This window comes from Neodiprion lecontei, chromosome 7 (assembly GCF_021901455.1).
Source record: "Neodiprion lecontei isolate iyNeoLeco1 chromosome 7, iyNeoLeco1.1, whole genome shotgun sequence".
Lineage (NCBI taxonomy): Eukaryota > Metazoa > Arthropoda > Insecta > Hymenoptera > Diprionidae > Neodiprion > Neodiprion lecontei.
In genome coordinates, this window is record NC_060266.1 from 23805700 (window position 1) to 23828133 (window position 22434).

The 22434-nt window shown below is 41.8% G+C and overlaps 1 protein-coding gene across 1 annotated transcript in view; it reads right to left on the minus strand.

Annotated features, from left to right (window-relative positions):
* LOC107223129 (lachesin-like) overlaps window positions 1–22434 on the minus strand; it is a 113344-nt gene that overhangs the window by 35090 nt on the left and 55820 nt on the right. The window contains exon 3 of the mRNA XM_046745631.1: window positions 8316–8448. Coding sequence (XP_046601587.1) covers window positions 8316–8370 — 55 coding nt within the window. The 5' untranslated portion in view covers window positions 8371–8448. The remainder of the gene's footprint in view (window positions 1–8315; window positions 8449–22434) is intronic.

Below are 22434 nucleotides of genomic sequence, written 5' to 3' on the forward strand. Positions count from 1 at the left end.
CCGCGGGGGAATCAGCCAGCGGGACAGCGGGAATTTCGCCAAAAACAAACCCCTCCTGATCCTTCGGCATGACGAGCATCGTGCGAAATTTTCAATCGATTTCCGTCGCGGCTCGCTTTCAGCTGCAGTGAAAGAGATCGAAAGGTCGAAAAGCAAAAAAGCTCGAATCGAGGGAGTCCCGGATTTTCGCGTTGATTGGATATGAGTAAACACTGGTCTTCGCTGTGATTCCGCAGCCACATTAACTCCTGGCCCACGTTCTCCTCTCGGAAATCCCGGCCGTCAGTGCACGATACACTTCCTCTCTCGGGATTTTACATCGCCATTCATTCGTCATTTCATTTCGTTTAAATAATGATTTTCAAAGCTGCTCTACGGCCGATATCCGGGAGGACTACTAAAAAAAGGTGTCTTGCGGTGAGCAAGATATCTCTGGACTGGATCATCCGAAATGAAAAATGAAAAAAGATTTAATTAATACAAGGTATTGTCTGGTCTTTAATCAAAGGAATAAGCGAAATATTAATTTTCAACAGTACCTACGACGGCGTGGTAAAAAAAAAATTCGCGTTTCCATAAAAATTTTCGCCTTAATTTGTTCATAAAATCGAAAATATTTATCGGCGGGAAGAAAGCTTCGATCAAGGACTGAAAAATACATTCATAAAGCTCGTGTAAAAATTTTAGACTTATCGGCTTAGCCGTTTCCGAGAAATCTTGCTCACCGACTTCGAAAACATAGTTTTGAGAAAAACGCGTTCAAAGTTTCAAAAGCACTTTGAAACGCCGCTAGGGCGTCTTTGCAAATGTTCGCGTAACTTCGAGAATATTTGTCGGATCGACGTGAAACTTTCCGCGTACATGCTTGAATATATTTAAATTACGAGAATGAAATTTTAAAAAAATCCAATTTTATAAAATCCCTTAACAGAAGTTGGCTGAGTTACAGATCCTTTGAAAAAAATCACTCTAACGCGAAAATACTTGCGACATTATACACATCATAACCGATTTCTGTACACGCGATTCATTGACGTGAATATTATTCTTCGGTAAAACACTCACACAGTGTGAAAAAAAAAAAAAAACACATCGTTGTAAATGCAGTTTAAATGCATCCATCGAGTTCGTCTCGTTCTTAGTTGTCAGCGCGTATTTTTATTTTTTTTTTCTTCTTCACTGATTATACGTACAAGCGTTTAGTTACACAAGTGCGAACTTACGCCCACAGACGCACACAAAGAGAAAAACTCTCGTCAAACTTTGTACGTACACACACACACACACACACACAAGTGTAAATACAAGGATCGTTTATTGTTCGAATAAGTTATATCTACCGTTAAGTTTTCAACCCGTGTATCCAAGTCTTGTTCACCGCGTCTTACGTACGTATCTTATCCGTCATCATCTACTATTGTACCAAGTTCTTACACACGACCGTATTTTCCGACTCCTCCAGTATATTGTATGGCACAAACTTCTCCGCCTATAATAACCGACCGTCTTTCTTTGTTCTAGCGATTTTCTCCACGTCAAGATTGTCACGTACAGCAATACAAGTTTTATCTTTGATAAAAAAATTAAAAAAACGTATCTGTTACGGGTAAATCGGTTATCCTTTTATCAGAGAGAATCAAAATGATCGCAAAAACTATGTAATACGTCCCAGAATCATATTTATTGGATTGAAAATGAAAAAAAAAAAGACAACGAAAAGCGTGAAAAATTATTTCCTGTCAAGTACATTTTTTGTCGTCTTTTTTTTTACACACGGTACTTAGGTAGATAGGTATCTGACATTTCTGTGAAAAAAGTGAAATTATCAGAGTTTAAAAGGTTGGTAAATCAGGCGTAGATTTTCAAACGGATACGCACCTGCGCGTTATATTATACCTATATACCATAGGAATATATATATATATATAAGAAATTTTCTCGCTGACGTTGCTGTATTATAGGCGAAATGATGACAATACACGTGTGAAAGTGAGCCTCACCGATATCCGAAAAGTGGCGTTGCGTTCGTGTGCGTAGCTATCAGGGTGGCCGTGTTCGGTTGCGATAACAGTAAAATTGTCCGGACTTACCGTAGAATCTGACAAAATTTCCCACCGCGTGCAACCCCCGATCCGTTATACCTATTATACAGCTATACCCATGCAATCGGCGTGACGGGGGTTGAGGGGGATGAAATAGGCCTTCGAAAGGCGAACGCGAAACGCAGAATCGTGAAATCGTCACGTGGTGTTGCAAATTTTCATCGCAAAAAAAAAAAAACAACAACAACAATGACTATAGGGTATAAGATTCACTCCATGACAGTTTTCCTTGAAATTTTCCCAGTTCCAGTAAGTTACTAAAACCTAAATCGTTCGGCTTATTAACTCTATATTCGGTTCAAATACAATTCTAATTGAAGAAAAATATATAACGTACAAAAAAATCAGTTCTCTCGACGAAAAAGAGTAAACTTGTTACCTCGAAAAATCATTTTTTCCACGTCCAAATTAAAAATCCCCTGACAATTGCAGAGTAAATCAATGCCCCCTTTTAAATTTAAAGTTTTCCAGGCATGTGGCCACGATGTAGAGGAGATGCGAGAAAGTTTGATTTTTCGGAATTCGATGAGAAGTAAGACAGAAGTAAGATAAAACGAGAATTTCATGCACCGAAACGAATCCTGGGGACATCGTTAAACCCATTCGAACCGGGAATATCAGCCGTCGCTGAATATTGGCAGGCACGCGAATGTGAGCGATGATACATGCAGCAAGAGACGTCGAGGGTGCGCTCATGCACACACCGAGATAATATAAAGTAACGTGAAACAGGTCTACATTATTCACGGCATGAATTATTGATGAGCATCTCGTAAAATATGAACGGCGCTGGTCGTTATCAACGGAACGCAGGTTCTCCCGTTTCTGTTCTGTTCCGTTCCGTTCTGTTCCGTTCCGTTCCGTCGCGACGCTGACGACAGACGACACCCCACATATTGCATTACGTACGTCATTTCCTCCTCGCCCCAAACCCCGGACCCGAATGCCACATTACTCTCATCTCACCGACACCTACGGTCACTCGAAGAGGCATTCCGGCCCCTCTGCTGCTCCCTGACGTCCTCGGCTTACACCTCATTATCAACCGTCCGCGTGCCGAGGGTATAAGACGTATCGTTTTTTATCATCGATTGGCCCGTTCGTCTGATACGTATTGTATTTGATTCGGAGCATTCTTTCGCGATCGAATCGATGCATGTAACTAGGAAGGACCCCGCGGAATCCTTATGGAAATTGGCTGGATTTTCAGTATGTTACAGTACATGTCCTCCCAATCAACAGTTCTCATGGACACAAGTCCCAAAAATCACTAGTTTCCGAGATACATGCTTATAAGGATTCCTTTGAGGGACCCATTATGCCCCAGAAACTGACAATGAGTAAGTACCATTACTTCCGGAGATTTTCAACATGTTTCCCTTGATATTTACTGCTCGAAGATTAAAAACCACAAGTCAAGTAACTGTTTCATGGGCAGTACAAGGTTCCGTTATACGGCGAAACCAATTTGTTGTCGTAGGGTTGAATGTACACCGTTAGTCCAATCTGACTTCGTGTCGCATTGACCTCTTCAGAGCTGACATGCCGTTTCCGCTTGAATCGAGGGACATATTTTCCTTCTCCTCCTCCAATTGAACCGAAAATCTAGTCGTCCTCTAAAAAGAATTTCCGTAAAACCCGACTAACGTAAGATTGGCTAAAGATATAGGGTATCGCAGAATCTACGTAGGTATTCCGTGCATCGTGAAATTTTATAATAGCACTATCGACATGAAGGGTGCGCTTTGGTGCGCTACAGCGGTATCAGGAAACGTACGTACGTGCACTGCCCGACAAAAGTTGATGCGAGACAGTGGGGCAAAAGGGAACCTGGAGTAGTCAAAGTCGGCTGGGACTGCAGACGCGAGCTTGGGTTGTAACATAGAGTTGAATTCAAAGCCGTCTGAGTCAAAGCCAAAGCGGAAACCACCACCACCCCTCTCCGGTAAACACGGCGTGCGTTCCACATGTGCCGGCATAGCTACAGAGCTATGAGTATGCAGAGCTGAGTGTCTAGAGGCAACACGGTTCCATTGATCCTCTTTGGGATTTCGGAGGTGGCTTCCCGAGTAGAGTAGTAAGGAGAGTTCTGCGTACAGATCCCGATACCGTCATTTTATCGACATTTCAGCTACTTCGCAACTCAGGCACAAACCCTTTTTTCCGATGATCGGTAAAGTCGAAATGGTTCGTGTCTGAGCTGCGAAGCGGGTAAAATGTCGGTAACGGGATCTGTACGCATAACTCTTTTAACTAATCTGCTTTCCCGATTTCCCTTCCCTCACCTTTCCTTCCCCTCTACCAAAAAATATTTTCCCTTGAATCTTGGAACTGGTCTCTCCTGCTCAGGGGTTATTTATAAAACTCCTGCGGGTGTCACGTTGCACGGCAGACATCTCGGGCATTGCCTTCCGGGGACAACAAGCATGATTGTATAAGCTCTGCTGTCTGCCGCAGGTTCACGCGCTTCTTCTCCAGCTGTATCTACTCCCAGCAGATCTATATTGGGTGTATATTTTTACGAGAGCGAGGGATTCGAGCGTCGCTTGAAATCGGGTGAACTTGGAGCGAGCGAGTTGTTCGTGCAGGACATAATTTCCCGCTCTCTGCTTCTTTCTCGTCTTACCTTTCGCGTCCGTCGCTATTTCGAGACCGATATAACGCCTGGCAGTCGACGAATATGGCAGGTATAGACAATATATACCTATAGCGACGCTCTTCCACGGGTACTACCTCGGGTTCTCAGCTCTCGACTATAATAAGTAAGTAAGTCTCACCCTGCGGAGTAAATACCACCCCCGTTAAAACCGCGGCACAACCACCCCACGTCTGCACCTTCGTTCCTCGGCTTTTGCGAGCCAAGCTCCGTTTCGTTTAGTTTCGTTTCGTTTTATTCCGAAGCGAGAACGAACCGCCCGGTATCAACCATCCGCGAACTCGGTTTTAATGCACATTGCACCACGCCGGTTGATAAATTCTCAACGCCGTTCTACCGCGACTGAAGAATAGATTAGATCTGTTCTCTCCAGTAAAGAAATAAAAGCAATGACAGATAATTTTATTTATTTTTTTTTTTTTATCGTTTTTTATAACTCGTCGCATCGGTTCAGAATTACACTGTAACCTGCGGCGTCGACTTCTTGATAGAAAAGTAAAGTATACCGAGTAAATGGTGTTTCTTTTTTATCCTCAATCCTTTTTTCCGTATTCTTTGTTCTATTTTCATGGGTTGTGAAAAAAAACGACGTTATATCAAAGAAATTTTCAACATAATTTGCCGTGTTACGTTACTAGAGAAATAAAAAAAGGAATCGAAGGGCTCGCGTTATAGTGTCTCCAATAAATTCATCTTGTACCGTCTTCTCGCCTGTATACCGTAATCCACGAAATTACCTAATCAGCGATTAATATCAATCAGCGCTTACATACAGTTTGCAGAAGCTACGATGTTAATTAATAATAATAATAATAGTATCAATAACTGTCCATCCAGCAAAATGTTCACTCGCGCCTATCACCTTCTCTTAAAACAATACACATCGGTAGAAAGATGATTACTTTTACCAAGAAACAGTTGATCGAGCATTTCTACTTGACCTTGTTCAATTTAATTCATTTGGTAATCCCTTCGCGGAACGAGTAATCCGGTGTAACTGAAGTTAAACAAAGACTTGTAAACAAGAGGGATTGATTAAAGCCTCGAGGTATATTTTCCAAGTATTTCCGTTTCCTTTTATTTTACATTTGATATCAGTCCCGCCGTCTCAAGTTTTAATTAACCTAACGAGGCGCGGCAGGTATTTATATACGATATACATATATATGGTATATAAATATATATATATATATGTGTGTGTGTGTGTGTACACATATGTACATAGATGTATATAATGCGCATGTAAACACAATGTGCCTGTTTGATTACATGCAAGTACTCTAATTAGCGTATCGCCGTCTATGCGTCACGCAGCATGCATACATTTATGTACCTAGACGGGAATCGGGCCTCTGGGTGCACTTGACAAATCGATCTGAACCGCGAAAATTGATATATATGCGTGGGGAACTACGCGCGTGAACGCAACACATTGCATATCCACCGCTATGCGGCCTTGCTTGTTCCTTGATGAGACGCCAGGTGCCCTCGAGGCCTGATGCACACCGTTGCTGCAGTCGATGTAAGCCTAAGAGGTCGACGGCTGACAAGTGACGTGCCGGCTACCGATCGTTAGATTCGAGAATATAACGAACCTATCGGATAACTCGAGCCTCCTCTGAGAGTCCTTTTCCATTTTAGAAACAAAAAGTAAGATTCATTTAGACGCCCCGCCAGGATCCAATACCGGAAAGTTCCCCCTCGCCTCTTTCCGTGTCCGGTAATTTTATGCAAATTGAATATATATATATGAACGGGGAAGAAAGGAGGACGTAAAAAACAGGGGACGCGAAGGCAAAATAATAACAAAGGTGGAAAATACGTGTATCTACTGGAGAGTTGATTAAGAGGAAAATGAAACAATGTTAGGCACATTGTGTACGAATTGAGACACCTATCCGATGAACAAAGGGAACGGACGGAATTCGTAAAGAGACAGGAGAAAGAAAAGAGGAAACCGAGAAAGTAAAGAAATTACGGGAAGAAAAAAGAATAACAATAATAACAATAACAATAATAATAATAATAATAATAATAATCATAAGTGTATAAGAATAAAAATAATGAAAAAAGGAACGACAGCCAAGAGAAAAGATTGAATTCCGCATCACCGTTGGGGGATTTCATCCGATTATTACCTTGCCTTACCATTGAAGAAAGTTAGTTACAAATCCGCGAAGAAGTCAAGTAAATTATCGCATTTTCCGCGGAGTATATATATATATATATATACATGTATATAATATGTATGGGTAGAGGAATGAAGGAGGATGTGGCGATGAAGAAAACTAAGAGAGTCGCGAAAACCGCCGCCGAATAACCGGTAACAATTAGCCTGGAAACTCCCGTTGTGTTCAAGATAAGATAGGAAAGAATCGCGTCAAACTGTGTATAGAGGTATAGATGATGATATCAGGTCCCATCTTTCTTCGTCCTGTAACAATCGTTGCCTCGAATACACGGACGGCATATACAGGTTGCCTACATCGTATCTCCGTGAAACAAACAATGAAATCCATAATCCCGTGACGGTAGGATTGTAGAGGATAATTTCTTTCACTTTGTTCGAACCCACTGGCGCCTTGGAGGGCCCAAAGGCTTCGGGGTTCGACGTCTGGGTGGCGGAAGCAGCGAGTGACTCGAGAAAGAGCAGAGAACCGTGTATCGTCGATTTACGATGTTTAGAGAAAGAGAAATCCGCAGTCATCGACGAGCTGGGTAGAAAATTGCAGGAACGATGATTGAAGACTCTTTATGGAAAGAAGACGAGAGTGTCTCTCATCCCCCAGAAAAAGGCGAACCGATACGAATGAAAATTACCCTCCGTCTTGCCTCTTTGCGTCCTTCAACGGGGCCCGCATGCCACGTGTTTGAAAAAATCTAGGGCCAGTTAGATCCGAACTAATATCAGGTCGGCATCAATTATCCACAGCAAATACGTCACGAATTAAACACCTTGTACATTTTCCATGAAATTTCCTGTTGAATTCGGATACTCGTTAAACATCGAAACATCGAGAACCCATCGCGCTTACGTAAATATAGTAAAATACCTGTCAATTGCAATCACTGATTAGTACAACGTGGTCTCGAATTTATTAAAAACCAGTCTGGGCGCCTCGCGTCAACGTTCAAACGCATAGCCAGTAAGCTCAAGAAACTCGAGAGAAGACGAACATCCGAGTCGCAACAGTTTAACCGACTATGAGACTTCGGTGAAACAGATAAGAGGGTGAAATTCTGTTCACCCTAAGAGACATTAACCCCGTGACGAATACACTGGCTCGAACGAGCGGACAAACATCGAATGCAGAAGTTGGTCAGGCCAGTTGAGACGCAGGCATCTGGCATGTTTCGCCGAAGCTGTCTCTGCCGATGACGTTACAATATCGTACGTATTCTCTGCCGTATCTAGGCGAATGGACCCGCGGAACTTTAACGCGCGAGATGTGATGCCGCTGACTGGATATTCCGGGGATAGGAACACTCTCGCTTCGTCGTTTCAGGTCAAACTTCGCCCAAGCCGGGTGTAATTGATGAACTGGGATAATGCTTACCAATGGGCGCGTACAGAACGTGGAGAAGAAATACAGCTGCGAGTCGGTTAGGCATCGTGGGCCCCGTGAACCATTGAGCTCTTTTTATCTACTCGGCAGCCTCATCTTCCTTGAGTGTCTCGTCGTCTGATGGCTGTAAAATAAACGAGAAAACGGCGTGTACATTTTGAGCGATGCTTTCGATGTGTAGGTACGATACATACCAACGTATACACTTGCGTATGTACAACACGCTACAAGTATAGTACGAAACGTGTTTTCGTGACAAATGTCGCGAGGGTCGGAGAGTGTCGCTTATTCGGATCTTTTGTTTCACGTCAGGGTTGGCAAAAAAGGTGGCAAAAAGTTATGCTGTATACCATTACCCGCAACAGTCTTCACTCCAAACTGACAAACACTCAAAACCAATAAAGACGCGCCGTTGTCAAATGGAAGAAATATGTGCGTAAGACCGCCCTCCGTAAGTAGGTACAAGCGTCTCCTTGACTCGAGAGTCAAGTTTGCAACTTCTTTCTTTGCGCCCCCCTCGTCTCTTTTCTCTTCGCGCGAAACTGTCTTCTTCCGGATCGCTTTTCGTTTTATTTTTTTTATTTTTTTTACTCCTCCCACCCCGCCTCCCTCACCTTTGTCTTACACTGAGAAAAAAGTACCTTTGGTAATTCGCGGGCCTAGACCAACCAACCTTTGGTGTAACCTTTGGTGTAAAGTGAATTCGTATACACTGTCTGGTATTTCGTTCCAACGAGTCGTTTTCTTTCCACTATTTGATCAACAGTGATGAACTCCTGTCGCTGGTATTTCAGTCGATACGCCAAGCACCTAATTTCTTTTTATGAATAAAAATTACCTGGGTCATGCGACCGTTGGGAAATCTAAATTCCTGATTATTGAGACAGATAAACTCTGGTGAAAATTCCACTTTTCGATCGATAAAAAATATGACCCAGATGCATTTCGATATTAATATTTGGATTTCTTTTTTATAACGTAAAAACTGTATGGCATATCTAATTTTAATAAATCGCAACTCACGACTATTTGAAAAAATAAATTACACAGTTCACCTGAATGCGATTTTTTTTTTATCAAACTCTTCAATTGCCCGAAAGTTTACTCAAATCGACACTTGGAGCATAATAATATACAACGAACTAACATTTAACTTCAAAATGTATTCATTTAGTCAAAAACCCAGGTCGTACAGGGTATTTATGAAATATGTAATTCGTTAATCGACTATTTTTTTAACAAGACTCCATTTATGCTTATAAATTATAATCAAAAACTAATGATAGCAACAATATTGGTAGGAAAAAAAAATTATAAAGTTAAAAAGTTTAAACATTAAAATCGTCAGAAAATATATCTGCTAGTATAATTCTAGTTACTTTGTAGTTTTTTTTCCCAGCAGATTCACTTAATATTCGTGTTATTTGTTACATTTCTGTTAATAAATAAAACACAAATTTTTGTAATTTCAACGTTTAATTTTTTACGTTTACTTTCTCTTTCACTTAGTCATACATTAAAAAATGGTTAAATCGACCCAAAAATTTTATTGAACCTTCTGGGACATTTTTTTTCTCACCGTGTAGTCTGCCGAGCAAATTTATCATAGCTCGAATCGACTGTTCCTAAATTTTTTACTACGACACGTTTTCAACCTTACCATAAAATCGACGCATCCTCGAAACGCATCGGTATTTAAGTATCGAGCGCAGTGCAGTTCGAGCGTGGCGCGAATAGAGCAGAGCCAAGTGTAGGTACATAACCGCGCCTTTAAAACGCGAAGCAAAAGCGATCCATCCCTCTCCGGGTCCGGACAGGAGAACAAAAAGAGGCTGATGGGGTTAACTGTAATTTGCATTCGCGTATCCGTTATCTGCCCCACCCCCGGAGCCTGCCAACCAACCAACCATCCAACCACCCAACCAACCTACCTACCGAACTCGAGACCAGCTCCAGGTCGCTTCGTTCGCCACCCATTTGCCACCCGTTCGCAGAATGCAAAACAGATAGTCGAGCGTCAGCAGAGGCTCACCCTCCATTCTCACACACACACACACACATCCGCCACTTGCCACCCTGTATCTCGTATATATATATACGTATAAATAGCTAGTTACGTAGAAACGAGGGAGGCATATTATAGGCTGCAGAATATACCGACCCCAGCCTTTATTCCATCTCTCGTTCGTCGTCTCCGTGTCTTCCATTCCGTCTCCTCCTTTCCTCCGTCTCATCTTTTTTTTTTCTGTTGGTTTCCCCCCTTCCCACATCCAAGGCTAGTTGGACGAGGGGAGAAATTCATTGGAATCGAACTGCTGGCAGTGATAGGATTTTTTTACCCCCCCCCCCCCTCCGATCGGGACAACGATGGGACGACTACCATGGTCGGTGGTTCTTGGTTATACATAGATATATATATACGTACATACATATATAGGTACCAACGATCCGGGGAATCGGAGGAGATGGTAATGGTTTTATCCTGCGGGCGTTTGATTTTGTGGCACGCGTTAAACTCGATCTACCTCCACTCATACCTAGAAAGACTGCTGCGGGATCGAAAGATTTGGATTAGGATGGCGCCGTGAGGCGAAACTGCGAGACGCAGCTAATGGATATACCTATTTCTGCCAGCGTTTCTGGCGTCAATGACGTAACAAATTATCTGACATTTACCGGTTTTTCAGACGAAAATAGACATTTTTCCAGGACTCGTTTCAATCTAACTTTACTAACAAACTCACATTTTCCATGCAAAACAGTCAAATTTGTTTTTAAGTACAATTTTGCTTAAACCCAATCACCGAATATATCGATAAACGCTCAAATTTTAAGAAACTAACGAAAAATTGGGATCAGCCATTCTTTCGAAACATGGAAGGTGGAAACATCAATCTCAGAGTATTAACTGTTTGTAGTACTTGTTTATATTTTTCATAAATTTTACACAGTGCTCAACGTTAATTCATCGATTCTTAAAATTCCCCCAAAAACCATATTTTCCGTCACTTACACCCTTTTTGCACCAACCCCCTAAATTGTCTCGTGGAGAGTATTTTTCTACATATCGAAGAATCGTAGACCAGTGAGGAAGAAAATAAAAAAATTCCAGAACGCGTGCCCAAATTCCTCTCGGTTAGCCATATTTCTCTGACATTTAAGCACCCTGTTCTGCGCAACGAGATTCCCAAACCTCGGCGCCTAATAATTTCCCATCTTGTCCAGCAACGAGAATCACATAAATATAATACATTCCGATACCCATCAAATGATCAAGTTTCTATTACTCCAACTGACACCGCAGAAATTCATCCCCCAGGAAGACTAAAAACGGCAATATTGCGTTCGCGATATTGTTGAAGCGTTGAGGAAGAGATCCAGTGCACGAGAGTCGACGGTGGTGGAGGATAACATCGTTATTATTACTTTCTTGTTATAACGAAAGATTCAATAAACCCTCAACACCGTCATCGACGAAGTGGTTTTCACCTCGCAGTACAGAAAAACAACAAGAGCCATCGTGCCTTGGCGAAAAATTGCATTAAAAAATACGGTACGGTTATAATATAGGAAAAGCTGTCGTGGAGAGAAGAAAAAGGAGCAAAGAAAGGAAGAAAAAAAAATTGAAGAAGAAGTGACGGGGGAGGATGAGGAAGAGAAGGAGAAGTAGGGAGTTCCTCGTATACGACGGGACATTTTTCTGACGTCTGAAAAGAGCAAACTAGATTATTGGTGTACATAATTTAGGCTCACCTACATAACTATACTTGTACAATACATGCGCACATGTTTATATACAAGGCGACGGCGATGGTTACGAAGAGGAATCTCCGCCTATCGGAGAGGGGCGCATAGATAGGTATAAGGTACCGACGCGACGTATACTTGGAGAGTCGAGCTGTCGATACCGTGACGTGACGTTCAACTTTTTTACGGTTTCTCCATTAACATCTCATTATGAACGGTTCGACGAGCGAGGTAGGGCCCCTCCACCTTCGTCCCTCCCTCGGAACGCGTCCAACAAAATATCTCAAGTTCAAACTTCCATTAAAATATCTGCTCTCCATCGACCTCGACGCCGTTTCAACGTTTAATTCCAAGCTCTTGAGTCGCGATATTCTGTGCTTGTAAGAAAAGTCATTGCCCGTTGCGTTTGCGCGGAAATGATCATTGCATCGCCAACAAAACGGACAAACAGTTTTTACATCAACGTGAAAAGAGAAGAGCCTGACCGTTTGTACGACAAACATTCGCGATCTCGAAAACGGTCGAGCAAAAATGGCAGCCGAAAGAAAAAGAGGTGTGAAAAAAATTCATGAAAAACAAAAACTATATACATTTTTTAAAAATATTTATATATATAAAAACTGAGAAAACCGTAATCGTTCATTTATAAAAAGTAATAAAAAGGAAAAAGTACAGGTTTGTTAGTGAAACATTGAAAATCGACTTATTTCCGGTGAAACCGGAAGTTCAAATTGAACGGGACATGACAATTTTCCATATTCGTCATTTGATTGTAAAATCTTGCAAGTTTAAAATTTTTTCAACGAGCTGTTTCCGAGATTATCGCGGGAGTTCATCGAGTAGACCGACGTTTTTCTAAAAACCTGTTTTCCGGATTCTAAAATTTCGATAACGTAAAGATTCGGTGAAGTTAGAAAAAGCGATTTTCAACCGAAAGCATTAATAATTTTCTGATACTATCAAAGATTATGAAAAGTAAAAAAGATAACCGCAAGATGCAAGCATCAATTTTTTATCTCGTCTATATTACAAATCGTACAAGTTTCAAAAAATTCATTCTTCATTTTCAACGTTTGAACACCAAAAACTACATTCTCATGACCAGCATTATTTATAAAATAAAGATACATCTTTTTCCAACCATTCTCAAAGTCATGTTAATGAAGAAAAAATTTTACATACTCAATTTTTTTTCTACCAATCCTCACACCGAAGTTGAAATGGCATATTTCCTGAAGATATATGACAGTGTCTTTTAAAGTCAAATTGAACTGGCGGTGTTTCCTCAACATTGCGAGACAACGGACCAGTTTTGCCAAAAACTGGAATTAAGAGAATCGAACATCGAATATATATCAGTCGCGAACTTCCCAAAAACCGACAAAATTTATGCAACAACAGTAGGAAAAAAATTACTGTAAATTATCAACGTGAAAAATAATCAGTATTCGCGACATACCGATTCCCTCAAATCGCTGACAATGCGGAGAAAACAGAGTATCCCAATAAATTTCACAGGGAATAATAACAAACCGCGAATTACAATCAGTCGAAACCTCGAATATACATACCGAGGGCAACTCGATACATCCGCGTTAATTAGCATCGGAGGGGTGGGGGGCGGAAATGGTCAGACAACAAGGCGGGCTAAAATTGAGTGAAACGAATCGAGCGCTCGATCAAGTGCGCGGATGAATTCAAACACTCCACAATTTCATTGGACCGTCGGTTTATCAATTGAAAACCCTGCACGCAACCGGCGCGGCGTGTATGCGAGATTCGTCGAAACGATCGGTTGCCCTGTCGAAATTACTCTGCATCCGTGAATAAATTTATTTCACAAGCATGATGAATTATCTGTTGTTGTGATCTTTCGAAAAGAAGGAGCGATAAAGAGGGGGGGGGGGGGGACTATTAAAAAGCAGAAAATGATCAAACGATCAGTACTCCGTGTACGTACGTAACGCAAGCTGACGCTTGAAGCTTTTTCGAATCGAATTCGTGTGCATAAAAGTATAAAAATGAGGCGACATTTTTGAGGAAATTGAAAATCTGAGTGAGTAGTGAATGAGTCGGGTTATGTTTTTAGGCGTGAGATACTCTCTCCGGGACCGATGGTTAAAGACACCCTCGATTCCATCAAGGTACCTGCCCCGCTGGTGTCTTGGAAAATAACGTTTTACGGCCGAGTCGCGGAGACGCAGGCGGATCGAGGACTGTGACTAAACAGGATCGATATAATAAAAGGAAATTTACGCGATCGTTTGGGAAATGGCTCTTTTAAATATTGAGGTTGCGACGAGAACACCTGCGCAAATTGAATGCGTTCCCTCGGCCCTCAGTCGCGTCCCGTTTCCACGCTGGAACGATACGCCTTTCCCTTCGATTCCTTTCGCATCCCTCTCTCTCTCTTTCTCTCTCTCTCTCTCTCTCTCTCTCTCTCTTTGCGCTTATCTCATTCCCAGTTATCCGAATTTCTTTGCCGACTTCTTGTCTTGCGAAACACGCACCGGAATCGGGTGGGGTAGAAAAATCCGAAGGAGCAAAAAGTCGACGGGACGAAATTCCGAAAGTCAAATTATCGATGGTTGAAAACGTAATAGGATGGTAAATACGAAACGTTGTCTTGTAGAAAAATAAAAATTGAAAAGGCAAAACTGTGTAAATCAATTTTTACGGAAAGTCCAATTTTTAAATGTCGGACTCGTGCCTTTTTCGAAAATTTACGAATCCAAATTTTTCAATAAAGAATATGTTGGATATTCCTTCGCGTTCTTTTTTCTTCGATGTGACGGACAATGAGATAATCCTGACAAAACTAGCATCGAGTTGACGAATTTCACAAATTCCGATTTCTCAGGAGATTCGGTATTTCGTCCTTTCGAGATTCTCGTACTTCCACATTTTGGGGATCGAGATTTTGCTCCTTCTGAACTTTGATTCACGACAAATAATTGTTTTCGTTTTTGGGCTGTTCGAAGGAGCAGCCGCTCTCAATTTTTAATCTCGGAACTTTCATTTTTCAATATCTTCACACTCTGTGCTTGGTTCATTCGGAATGCCGACTGTACTGAAAATACCTTTTCAGATAAAGAAAGGCGTCCGGTTAAATGAACTTTTGAGAAAATAGTTATTCTACCGAATGATTTATCGAAAATTGATCATTCGTTATTTAAAAATTCGTTTCTCGAAAAATTTCGGCTTTTCGATCAGTTAACTTTTTGGTCTTTCGGGATTTCGAGCCCCACCTGGCGAGTTTTTTTATCCGTATCCAGCCTGCGATCCGCAGACTAGTTAATCCCGAATTAACGCAGCCTCGAGTGCACAACCACCCTACACGTCTGTTTAGAATTCTCCCTAGACGGAGAAACGCTAACGAAGGCCTTCGGGCGTCTTTTCCCACTAAATTACATGCCTGGCACCCCCCGCACCTTGAGGCACAGACGACGGGTATACACAATCAACCGGAAATGAAAAAGGATCCAACAATGAGACAGGATTTCGTTTTTGATTTTTGAAATCATTCAAGATCGATCTCTGTTGTAACGATCGACGTATTACTGTATACGGTAAAAATTCGATTGACATTTACAAGAAAAATAAACAGTGTATAATCAACATTTGAATTCAAATTTTTTTTTCACTTTAAATTCTTTCACCGCGAATGAATATCGTAAATTTTTACGATTCGTAAGTTGAAAATAAATATTCAGTGACATAAGTTTTGAGGGAAAAGAAGCACCTCAAATCATTTTTAGATACGTATGGCGTTATGGAGAGAGATTGAAGAGAAAAACCTACACACGAGAGTGCTCGATCGAAGAAAATGCTGTGCCTATTTCCATATACATGCCTGAAAATTGAATCTTACTTTGTAAAATTGACTACATACATCAATACTGATTCAGCGAGTAATATACTTATAACAACATAAAAGAAGAAGCAAGGAGAAGAAAAGTAGGCACGCAACACGCAGGCAAAAAAAAAAATAACGACGAGATATAAAACGTCGAGTCTGCGATTCCGTGGCTTTTTTTTTTACGACTACATCTGAGAAGGCCGCTCGCGGTGTGTATCGCGGTTCTAAGTGCGCGAAGGGGAAAATTGCGGAGAAAACTGGATTACTAGCACGCGGAATCGTATAAGGTAATGCGGAATCCCGCCACGTACGGCAAGCCTCGTTCAAACGCTGAGGCTTGTTGTATAAATCGGTTCTTTTCACAAGGCTGAAGTAAGTAACGTTAACGTGTCGAAACGTTGAAACAAATATTACTATTTTGCACCTTTGCGACCTGAAACAGTTAAATTTGCAAAATCTCAGTATTGTAACACGGGTTTTAAGTGCCTAAACGGCTCAGCTAAAATTGAAGCCCTTTATATTGAAAGATAGAAAAATTATGAAAATTACTACTTAAATGTAATTTTTGACTATATTAACTACATGATCCTTTGAAGCAAACTTTAGATATACTCTGAAAAAAAAAAAAAAAAACATTCAATTAAAAATGTTCAATAGTTTATTTTTTGTAACAATCTTTGTCGCTGAGGTGTAAAACATCCCAGTCTGTCAAGTACGTGATTGTAAAAAAGTGTGGCAAGCGAGAGTCAACACTTTACTAAATTTTAAGTAATCATAAAATTCCAAAATAACGACAGTTTCCCGTCATTAAAACCTTACGTTAAAATTATAAACTTCGGCTTGATTTCTTTTCTATAATACCAGCACGTCGAGTCTGCAGTTCAGCGAGATTTTAATATCTGGCACATGGTTAGGTGAATGAGGAAAAAGAAAAAAAAAATTCAGGATATCGTTAGTTTATTTATCCTCTCCAGTTCGTATTTTTTCCTCGTCGATAAAAATTTTCTACCACTTTTTTCTACGTACGTCTACACCGTGTACGGAAAAGGACAGCTGCCGCGGTACGAGGGAAAAGGAAAAAATTCAACTCCGGAACAAAACGAACGAGAAGTGAGCAAGGAAAAAAAAAAAAAAAGTAAAAATAAAATTCTTTTTCACCTCTTTGTTATCACAAAATACGCGAATAATGCTTCGGTCGGACTTTGTGTAGGATGTTTGTACCTGTTGAGCGAGGAAACGTTTAATTCCCGTATTCGTTGGTGCCCCGGACTCGCAGTAGGCGTGTTTTCTGCCTCGTTCAATATACGTATACGTATACATGTGCAGAAATATACATAAGTCAGGTACACGTATTCACGCTAATCCCAGATTACGTTAATCGTCCGTTTAACACGTAGTCAAGAATTTTTTTTCTTTTTTTTATCTCATCTACCCTGGACGCATTGCGTGCGTTTCTGTAACGAAATTCAAGCGTTCATAAACCGTTTCCACGAGGAATTTTTTCAAGCCAAACCTGCCGCAGCATCGGTTTCGAAAAAATTTGATACTCGTGCGGTGATTGGTTGGAATAACAAAGAGTGTCACATTTTTTTCCTTTCATTTGCCTCGGACGTTCGAACCTAATTTACAGATTGTTGCGGATAGCTTTAGAATTTCAGATCGTCGAATCACCGAAGCCGAAAAAAACGTCCACCTAACTTCTTTTTGCAACTCTCACAAAATACTTGCGAATTTTTTAAAATTCTGCACATTTCCCAGGGAGGTTGAAAAATCAGGATTAGAATAGAGGGCACTCGGGAAAGGGGGAGACAAAAGACACGGGTGTAACGGGTAAACCGTAAAGCCGAGAGTGTGTAAGAAAGTCGAACAAAGGGCGACGGGAAGAGCTCGTCGGATTTTCCATCCTTGCGGTAACTGCCTAGAGGGAACCCTTGTTATAAACCCGAGGAACGTAGCGACATGTTTATAAATTTCCACTCGAGGCTAAAAGTGGAGTGTCTTGGTAGGTGGTTGCTGGCTGTTGCACAAGGTTTCTCGTCTTAACGGCTCTTCGTTAACTACCGTAATATAACCTCGCGGTTCAAAATGTCTTATAGACCTACGTCGGCGCTGGATCGAGTCGTTAAGGATGTGGGTATCGGATGTACGCTTCAGTCCAGAAGAAAGTACTTTCAATGCGAAAAAATTTAGGGACAGAGGTTCGGAATCAATAACCAAACCGACTCCGGAAACCTTTGGTACGGAATAGAATTGGAAACGTAACACATTTGATTGGAAAAATGAAGAAATGACGGGTTTACAGAACGGGTTGAGTTGATATTTAAATAAATAAATTTCGGTTCTGTACATCGAATAATAACGAAACCTTCGGAAAATATTCATTTTTAAACTTTGTTTATCAATTCTTTTACTTTTGTAGTTTATCATTAATTATTATTCTTGAATAAAATTGATTTGAATGCAAAACTGACGTTTGTTTAACTGTTATGTACGATGAATGTTTGAGAAAATATGTAATTTTTCTTAAAATCCAAAACATCGTTCCGGTTTCTACAAAAACAAACTTTATCTAATAAAAATATTTTTTCATTTATTAGTTACGAGGAAGAAATCAAAATTCTGGCATGTGTAATAGTCTTAAAATTTATCAACGCCTGACTTCCTACTTTCCAAATTTCTAGGACTTTTTTTTAATTCGTGATACTAAGGGTATCTTATTTAGATAAAATTTGACATGATACATCTCTAATTATAAACTGGTTCGATATTGATTTCGCGACTTTCCGATTGGACATTGTCTTGACTGAACCGTACATCTGATGAACCATTAATCTCGAGACGCTGAAGCTTTTGTACCGTCGACAGGTGATGAAAAAAGGTTAATTTTTTTAGTGTGAAAAAGCATCATTTACGGCTTGAGCGAGTGTTGGCAGCGGGCTAAGCTGACCGCTGAGAGGCATGACAGAAACTGCCGAGCGATGTGACAGAAATGATCCATCGCGACCTGTTGAGCCGAGGTTGGAAATCCTGGTCGAGGATGGTGCGAAGCGGCCTCTGTAGGTGTGTATTTTGCCCGATTTCACCGTCGGGGTTTCAGGTGCCCGACGATAAGAGCTGGGGCCAAACGGCGGCGTGATATCGGAGGAAAGTTATTCAGTCTCGAGAGTTATTTAACCCCGTTTGAGGATGGTGAAACGGTGGGATGAGAGAGCTTGCAGCCGAGGCTCCAGGGGTGGTGAACCGGATTCCCCGAACGAGTTCCCGCTTAAGGTTAACGACGTCAGAGACTGGCAATAAGTAGCGAAACCGAGCGGTGCTCGTCAAATCAACATTATCGAGAGTGGGGAGGGGAAAGAGGAATGGGAGATCAATTCGTTCGATTCTCAGGCCCCGCGCTCAGCTCCGAGCCTTGAGCTTCGAGCTACGAGCTTCGAGGTAAGTGCACGCCGTAAGAAACTCCTCCTTCTTGAGCACGAGAAGGGGAGAACAAGAAGAAGAAGAAGAAGAAGAAGGTGTTTGGGGGGGGAGGAAATTTCTAGGGGAGGTAAAACGACGGGTGAGAGGACGGAGAATGGCTCCTCGAGAGGGTTTGAGGACCGTAAGAGTGCGAGAGAGCGAGAGAGCGGCGGGAAGGCAGCTTTGTTCCCCCTGACGTTGTGATGGAATGTGTCCCGTAACTTCTGCCCAGGAAATTGGAGAAGTATTGTGATGCAGGATGGAGCCTGTCAGACCGAGACCCCTTTAACGGGACGCGACGTCGGCGTCGACCTCCACTTCCACTTCAAGACCTCGCCATCATCCCCCGATAGATCCCATCTTGCCAAGTTACTTCCAACGATTGACAGAAACGTCTCTCGGTCATCGGCCAGTCCAGAGCTCGATCATCTCTACTTGAGTATCACTTCCGAAAAGACCATTCATTCATTTACTACAGCGATAACGTTGAAAGTTTCAACGTTTTGGAAACAAATTTCGTACGAACTTCTATTTTTTTTTTTTTCTTCTAAATGTCACAGACGAACGTCAATTCAGTTTCTGTTATTTAACAAAACCCCCCTGAAACATCCGCAAGCCGATGAATTCGTCGATAAAAAATAATTGACAGAAGTTTTCGGGATAAGGTAAGTGTACCAGTTATCGACCCTTTTACTTTCCAAAATTATAAGTTGACGACACAAATTGTCAACTTCTCGATAACTAAAACCAATTGCTGGATGGTTAGACATTACAAATTTCTTTTTTGGTAATTTTACAACTAAGAATCAAACAGATACAACCAAAATAAAAAAAAGGACAATAATTGGGACAGGGTCAGTAACTGGTACGCTTACCTCAGTCTTCGCGTATCGTGGAGACGACGAGGTGAGGATGCCGACATCCGCGTTTAGGAGACTTCTACCGGGACGCGAGGCGTGTACGGTAACGTTTCGATGTAGCTAGTTCGGCAAAGCTAGTCCGTACACCTCGAATCGGGGTATAAGGTACCTAGCTACTCTCCTCTTAACAGTATAGAAGGAGGCTAGAGTCCTACGTGCAGATACTCCAGATTAGGAGAGACCCGGGGAGTTCTCCTCTTCCTTTTCCACGTCGTAGGTACCAACCCAACGCCGTTCAAGATCCCTCCTGCAAGTTCAGCACGTGTATTCATACACGGTATTCGCTATGTGAGGAACCATCGGCGTTGTCTCTCGAGGGAGTGCAGCTGACGTCAATAGGTAGGTACCTACATCGATGGTACGCGGGAGCCATACGGAAGCCGGTGTTACAGTGTCTGAAATCGGGCCGATCTCGTCGATCCCCGGGGCCATTTATACTGTATTTTCATATCACGTCTTTTTTCTGTTATCTTTTTCTTCTTCTTCTTCTTCTTCTTCATCATAATCGGACCGAGTTTTCCCCGTCAGCGGAAAAGGGTGAGAATCTCGAGGGCTGGGACTCGAATTAATTGGATAAAACGTGACGAGCCTCTTTACTTCCTTTCCCCCTACAGGTGGTTGGTTGGTTGGTTGTTTGGTTGGTTGGTTGGTTGGTTGGTTGGTTGGTTCGTTCGTGAACAAGAAAGGAGAAAGCCACCGCGTTGTACACTCTCTCGCCTTTCCTGACGTCGAGGTAACGCAGTAACGCCTTACCGAATTGAATATTCAATCTCGTTGTTATTCAAGATGTCTGTCAAAGTCGACGTGTTACTTCAACGCGTGCATCCCCCATAACGCACCCTCGCCTTGGCATTGTTATATACACGATACAATGTGACTCTCGTTCGCCAGTTGAGCCGATACGTACCCGATTACAACCGGTGTTTACGTTGCAGTCCTCGTTTCTTTTTTTTTTTTTTAACTCGGATCTTTTGTGGGCTTGTTTTTCGGTTTTCGCCATCCCCTTTACGAGACCCTTTGATAACGCGACGTGTTCGGGTTATACGTTAAATTACCGCTACTCTCATCCCCAGGGTATTACATGTACCTGGTACCCAGGTTTTTATCATGCATTACTCCAGCCTCCACCATCACGTATTTCACGATTTTCAAACCGATAATTTCAACCGCATTATTTACCGCTGTAACAAAACTTTTCAAATGATTTAACACCGATCGGTCCTGCCATTGAAGTAGAACGAAGATAGAAGAATTATTTCTCTCGAATAAACAGCCATTTCAAATTTAGGCCGAAATAGTTTACACAAAAAAATAAAAAAAATTTAACAACAACGGGTGAAAATTGTTTCAGTCTAAAGACATAACAATTTGCCGACCTGATTTTTTTCCCAAAGTCCTAAGTCTTTATCCCGTCTCAAGTTTTCCGCCTCATCCTCTTGAATATATGAAAATATAAGATCGTGAGACTGTATGGGTACGGGGGTTAAAGCGGCGTGATATGAAGCAAAGTATAAGGGTGAAGTAAGCGGGGAATGGGAAGAAAAGTGGAGGGGGTTGAATCGACGGCGCGGATTTCTGTGGTTTTACTTTTAAATCGAGTTTAGCAAACACACGCGTCAGGAGTGAGAGAAGGAACCACGTTACGTTATATAATATATACGTGGGTGAAAAAATTTTCATACCCCGTATCAAAACGCGTCCCTTCCGTCCTTAACAGCGATCAAAAAGTTCCGGTATACCTGCTTAGGAAGGAAATTTACGAGCTCTGCATACGGAGGCCTGAAGGAATGGGGAGGAGTGCGGATATTTCGAATCAATATGCGGGGGATCTATAGCGGCGAAGTTGAGATAGAGGGAGGATGAAAAACCGAAAAATTGAGCTTCCAACCCTTCGCCGCTTCTCCCTTTCGCTCCCTTACTGTCCCTTTGAAAAGCTCCTCCTTCATCCGGCAGCCAGCGCCAAATTCACCTGCAGGATCGTTCTAGTTTCCGATCACGCGATGCTGCCGGTGTGCCTAGGCGATCCTGCAAGGCATCCGAGATCCGTTCGTGCGTCAAAAAAGTGAAATAAAGGATACCGAGAGGAAGAAGAAGAAGATCAGGGAAAAAATCTCGTGAGTCAAGAGAT